The 6,662-nt window shown below is 37.9% G+C and overlaps 1 protein-coding gene across 1 annotated transcript in view; it reads right to left on the bottom strand.

Annotated features, from left to right (window-relative positions):
* The window catches only part of LOC102681872 (homeobox protein caupolican-like), a gene marked incomplete at both ends in the record, with an annotated part of 31,348 nt that overhangs the window by 14,184 nt on the left and 10,502 nt on the right, over positions 1-6,662 (bottom strand). The window contains one exon of the mRNA XM_006620930.1: positions 3,455-3,588. Within this exon, the coding sequence (XP_006620993.1) occupies positions 3,455-3,588 (134 nt within the window). The remainder of the gene's footprint in view (positions 1-3,454; positions 3,589-6,662) is intronic.

The raw sequence follows: 6,662 nt of genomic DNA, 5'->3' as shown, positions 1-6,662 counted from the left end.
CTCTCGCTCGTCCGCCTCGATCGACACTCGTCCCCCCTTCCCATCCGAAATGCAAACCGTCGTCGTCGTCGTCGAAACAATAACGGCCCGTCACCGACCAAAGTGACGCGAGAGCGAGAGCGAAAGAGAGAGAGAGAGAGAGAGACCGAGCACGAGAAGAGTTGGAAACGCGGAGAGACAAATAGAGCGGACGAGGGATAAAAGGGACGAGCCGAGGAGAACGAGAGAGGTCGTATTATTAAGCAAGTAAATTAATAGAGGCTGTGGAATGGAGAGGAGGGTTGGATATATTCCACGATAAACAATGCCTACGGTTCGTTCGGAGTTTTGCACACCGAGCCGTAGTACACGTTCGAACTCGTGGATCCTCTCGAGGGGCGGGGGAGGGGGAAGAGGCGGCGAGGGACAGAGAGAGAGAGAGACAGAGAGAGTACAGCCGAGAGAATCAAAACTACGTTGCTTGGTGCGTGAACGAGCGAGCGAGCGAGGAGGAGAAGTGGAGAGGAGAGCCGTGTTTGTGTGTGGACACGAGGGTTGCTAAGCAAAGTAAGTAAAGCACCTGTGGGAGCTTGGCTCGCTTTCGAGGGTGGAAGGAGGTCGCCACGTTAGAGGTGGAAGAAGGCGGGAGAGGAGGGGGGCGGGTGAGCAGAGCAAGCGAGGAGAAAGAGAGAGAGAGAATGGAAGGAGGAGGAGGAGGAGGAAGAGGCGAAAGAGAGAACAGAGAGGCCTGGCGAACAGGCGAGCCAACCCCGGGAGGAAGCCAATCAATAAACTCACTCACTCGCTCTCCTACGAAGAGAGACCTACTACTGCTCTCCCTACGCTCGCAATGCGACTATATATACAGCCAACCTGGAAGCCTCCATTACGTACGCCCACTCGGCCTGCCTACAGCCATTTTGTAACCGTTCGCCGTGCACGGTTTCCTCTCGAATCTCCTCTCTGTGTCTCTTCACCCCCCTTGCGAGAAAGAGAGAAAGAGAGAGAGAGAGAGAGAGAAACGGTGGAGGAATCGGAGACGACGTTCCTGCACACACGTTCAAAGATGACGAGAACCGTGGTGGTTCGGCGAGATCAAAGGAATTGGGAACGGGTCTCGAAGAAGATCTAGCTCGATATTGAATTCTTCGTTGCGATTCTTATATCCTTGAAAATTTTCTTCTTCTTCTTCTTCTTCTTCTTCTAATTACGTAGGCCTTATCGAAATTCTCTCTCATGAAACGAAATACGAATGTACGAATATTTTATTCTTACAGAAGGAAGGAAATCTTCGAGCGAGACAAGAGTTTTTCTATGTATTCTTTGTGGACTAAAGTCGAGAGCCAGTGAAAACGCTCGCGTTCGAAGTTATAACGGATGAGTAGCGCATAACGAGGGTCGAGTGCGCGAGATAAAATGTGTTTTGAAATGGTGGAAAAAAAAAAAAAAAAAAAAAAAAAAAAGGAAAAGCGGAAAAGAAACGAGGATTTAGATTTACGAGGCAGGGAGGAGAATAATCGAGTGCCCCGTGTGGAGAACCAAGTGTTTCCAATTACGCCTAGCGTCGAAATCTATGTCAATGTCTCATTTTGTCAACGGCACGCGACACATGGTTTTCGAAAATAACCCTCCGCGTTCCCACGAAGGCACTGTTCAGACGATTCCAAGACCCTGCGCGCCATCTATTGAGCCACGTTATTGCATGCAGGTTGCTTCTTCTGTGTTTCCCCCTTTTTTTCGCGTAAAATATTATCACGAAGATAATGAAACTCTCCGATTGTGAATGTTGCGTAAAGTCTTCAATAATTTCTGAAGATATGCGATATGAATATTAAATATTTAAAAAAAAAATGTATGAACAGTAGAATCTTATTTTCAATGAGTGATATGTTTTTCCTTCTATAATCGATTCCAATGTAATTTTTAAATTTTAATTATTTCTATTATTTAACACATTAATAGTATAGAAAAAAAAATATAATAATGTGGTTGAGAAAGAGATTAAATAAACTATAATGACTACAAAAAGTATTTGATTAAATTCCAATGAAAACGAAAAATTAATGTGTAACCCGAATCGAATTAATTCTATGAATTAAATACAGTGCCAAATTTTCCAAAGAATAAACAAATTTCGAATTACAAAAGAAAGCTCTCTTTTTTTCTCTTCTTCCCTCTTTCCGCGTTTCGAATAAACGATCCGTCGGCCGAATCGAACAAAGCAACTTTCTCTCCTATAATTTTAATTCCATCCTCGATAAATAATCGTTCCACCGTTCCGACAGATTTTGATATATCGCCGTTGTATCGCGATACAACGGATCCGCGAGCGAAATAAATATCCGTCGTAAATTCGGCCGTCACTTTTTCGCCCGTGGCCGGCCATTATTAATCAAAACACGGATCCGTAACGAAAATATGGAATCCGTTGAAAATACACGCGTGGAAATCACTTAACTCGGCCGATATACAATATTTGCGGCGAATGGTGTCGTCCTCTCTCGAAGCGGCGACTCGCCTCTTTCCACTCGCCATCGATATTCCACAGTCTCCCTACAAGATGAAGTACAAGGGTCCTCATGTTGACAGCACCCTCGTAACTCTTATCCACGAGCGGCAAGAACGAGCATCCGGTTTGCTCGTCACCCTTCTTACGGATTAATTGTCGGCCACCTTCAGTGGACGTGCGTTGTTTTGTAAATATACTACTTCTTCAGGTTTTTCTCGAGGGGAATGAATAAGATTGAAATGGGGTAAAGAATGATTCATAGGATTGGTTTCGAGATGAAGTGAATTTGACAATTTGTTTCTCTTATAAAAGAAACATATCTTAAATCTTCTTTTCTTTTAAAAATCTTAAATTTTTTGTTCATATATCTCTCAATAAAATTTTCATCTTAATCATCAATGCCATGTAATTGCTGCGTATATGTAATGATAACTTCTATATCTAATCGAGTTATGATATTATACACATAGTTTAACCTAATGATTAGTTTTTATTATAGTTATATTAAAAATCAAGCAATCTAACGTTGATATGAAAAATAATAAAAAAAAACCTTTTTGCTTCAAATAGAGAAAATGTACTGAATTTTAAGAATAACATTAAATTATTTTGTACATATTAGTCGTACATGTTAATCTTTCTAAAAATTTAACTTAAAATTTATAATTCACGTCAAATAATTTTTATTAGATACAGAATCTAAATAAAAGTAAAAAGATCGTTTGAAATAAATGTCAACGGACCGCTTAAAGCTATGTATACCAGTTACATCGAGGGAAAGATATTACGGATTCGCGATAACGATAACCATTTCTGCCTGGGATATGTGTAACGAGTACGAGAGATCGTGACTCTTGTTTTAATGGCGGCTCTCGAAAGCTGCGAGAGAGAGGGAGGGGGGAGAAACGCGACTGGTGGTTTAATCTAATGGAGCCGAGAGACCATGAAACCTGGTGATAAACTTACCCGTAGGCGGCCAGGGTTGGATCGTAGGGGTAGTAACCCGTGGCGGCAGGTTGAAGGGCGGCCGTGCCCCATGCTGCACCCATATCCGCCGTCATCCCCATTCCCGTCGTGTCCTTCAATCCGTACGGATTTCCCTGCAATCGAATAGTATAATTAATTACTCTGCCTAAGGGTTGCAAGTGTAACATGTTCGTTTAAGGATTGGAAATTTAAAATATCTTTATACGTTAGATTAACTTTCTAATTGGTGAAACAGAGAGGAAAGAAATATCAAGAAAGATCGGAACATCATATTTTCTAATTTGTACGAATTATAAAAATATTTATTTTAAATGTTTTTAATTTTAATTTTAATTAAGAAAATTAAAGAATTTTAATAAAGAAATGTTTAAAAATTTGTGATATAATGAAATTCTAAAGGTTGTTATTAAACGAGAATTATTTATATAAAAGAAGGTGAAGACAAACGACACAATCCATCTTCCACCCTTTTATCTATCCGTATATTAAGGTCAATTGCGAGAGACGGTTAAGACCGCAATGTAACATCTAGCATTATTGTAAACATTGGATATATGACAGTGCTACATCGACTTTTAAAACGATGATCGATTAAGTACAAGCGACGATGGTTACCAAGAATGAATACATTGTCTCAGAGTACCTGCACTTTCCCTTGAGCTGAAATAAATACTACTACGGTATAAAACTTGACAACGTGTTCCATTTATCCGTACGATTACACGCGACGTACGAGGTATCTCGTATGCGTATGTTAACAAGAACGACACAAGCACGTGAATCGCGGCCGTGAAGAATGATACCGATGGTGTTATTTTTGCTTCGTGACTAATTTCGTCTCGAAATTTGAATGTATGTATCCCTCAAACGGTCTACACTCGCGTGACACGATTTATGCGAACGGCACATTCGAAATAAAATCGATCAATCCATCATCTTAATCGACGATTTCACAGCAAATTCGTTGCGACGAATCAGTCAATCCATCGACAATCGACAAGTGACTGACCATCCGTTAATCGAGATACACTTGCCAAAAGATCCCATAACGTATTTCGACAATATTTATTCGTTATAGACTTGGCAGTTATCCCCACCACCGAAAATAAATTCTCGTTGGATCCAATAAGAAGCCAGAAATTTCACATAAATTTCTTCAAATGTTTGAACTCTCTATCCCACTTCGTCTTTCGCTATTCTAAAATAATCTGTCACTCTCTACGATCGAGTCATGGTTCACGAAGAAAAAGTGAGGATCGAATTTCGCTTCTCTGCAGTTATGGATGGCTCGTGGCCAATCCCTAGCAGTAGGCTTATCGCTTCAACGCTTTTTTCGCTTCAGAATTTTATGTTTCTTTAGAAGAAAATAAAGAAATTGAGAAACGAAGAAACAAAATAAACTTTGTAAGTTAGAAATTCGTTTTCCTAGCATAAATGTTATTGAATTTTAACACTTCTTCGCTTAGTAATTCTTTCGAAATTAGAGAAGAACACAAAGAGATGCCGTTACAAAGCACGTCATAAAGAAGCCTCTCGCGTTGGAAACGGAGGTAGAGGTTCACAAAAGGATCTGGAAGAAAAAAAAAAAAAAAAAAAAGAATAGAAAGCAACGTTTCAGCGAGAAGAAGCACGAAAGGGACGGTGGCGGCGCGTTCGGTGGCTAATGGTAGCACAATGGGATATTATTAGAGCGAAGGTTTAAAGGCATTTGGCGCCAGGGAATTCCGCGTTACACAGAGATCGGTGTCGACTCATTCGACCAGCTTCCACTGACTCTTATTTCCTCTTCTCGATTCATAGCTACTTTTTTTTTTCTTTTTAATATGTAAAAAAAGAAACAGAAGAGAGGAAAGAAGGAAAAAATACGCAATATTTGTCCCCCTGTTGCTAGCCCTCGATACGTATCCTTTCTACGGAGGTGATTTTAATGGTAAACCGCGGGTGGTCCAGCGTCGACGCCTCGAACTATTGTTACCGAGCATGGAACGGTCACAAACCGATTATACGAACGACCGTACATTACGTAGCAATAAGTATACGTCGAATTTTCTAAATCCTATTAAGGCTCTCTCGTTTTGATATTTAGTTTTCAATAAAAAAATTCTAATTGTATGATAAAATCGTATAATTTTTTATTTTTGAATCGAATTAGAAAATACGGAAAATTTACAGCTTCAATACTTATAAATTAAAAATAGGAGATATTACTGAAAATTAACATTTTAAAAATTGATGAATATAAATGTTTGTTGCAATTCGATTAATAGAAATTATATATCTATTTGGAATTCTACAAATTTTTTATATTTAACCTAATTTCGATATTCATTTTCCAAATCAAATGTAGAGAGTCGTATTGAAAATTAATATTTTTAAAGATGGACGAACACGTAGGTATTTCTTACAATTATTTGACTGATAGAAATTGATATTCTATTCGTAAAAACCATAGAGACGATATCTTCCCGGGTGTTTGTTCAGCGTGTGTCACGACATATTGTGTGGAAAATAATATCGTGACCGAATATCGAAGATTCATGCTTGCAGATATGTATATCGATAGATCGAGTTTTACAACTAGCGTGCAGTTTGAATGTACGTGACGAGAACTTATTAAATAGTGAATGAGACACGTATCAATTCGATTAATGTTAGATTTCAGACCAAATAAATGGGAATGGTATTTATTTTTTTTTTTATTGTCCATGATTTTAACTGATATGGCGATCATGTTGCGCTCGAATAAAGGGTGAGAATGATTCACGGGAAAAATTATCGGGATATGACTTTTACATGCATGTTTATATACTATTGAACAGTCTCAAAAATTTAATATTCGATGTCATGCCATTATTTGGTTATTTCTCTTTGTGATAAAGCAAATAAATAAAAATATAAAAGTTGATTGTCAAAAAAGATTCGTGTCATTGCAAAAAAAATAAAAATTATAAAATTTATCACTAAAAATAAATAATAAATTTTGAATTAAATAATAATGATAAAATTTGAAATTAAAAAAAATCCATAGAGAGAAAATATGAAATTATAAGAAAAAATAAAAGAATAAATAATGTAAATTTACATTAATGGTAAGAAAGAATACATATAAATTTATCCTATGAATATGAACTTTCTGGAAAAAGAAATTCAATTCTGAAATTTAAATATTAATTATAAAATTTCATAT

This window comes from Apis dorsata, unplaced genomic scaffold, assembly GCF_000469605.1.
Source record: "Apis dorsata unplaced genomic scaffold, Apis dorsata 1.3 scaffold_569, whole genome shotgun sequence".
NCBI lineage: Eukaryota > Metazoa > Arthropoda > Insecta > Hymenoptera > Apidae > Apis > Apis dorsata.
The sequence above is the reverse complement of the archived record's forward strand: the minus strand, read 5'-3'. Positions and strand labels throughout refer to the sequence as shown.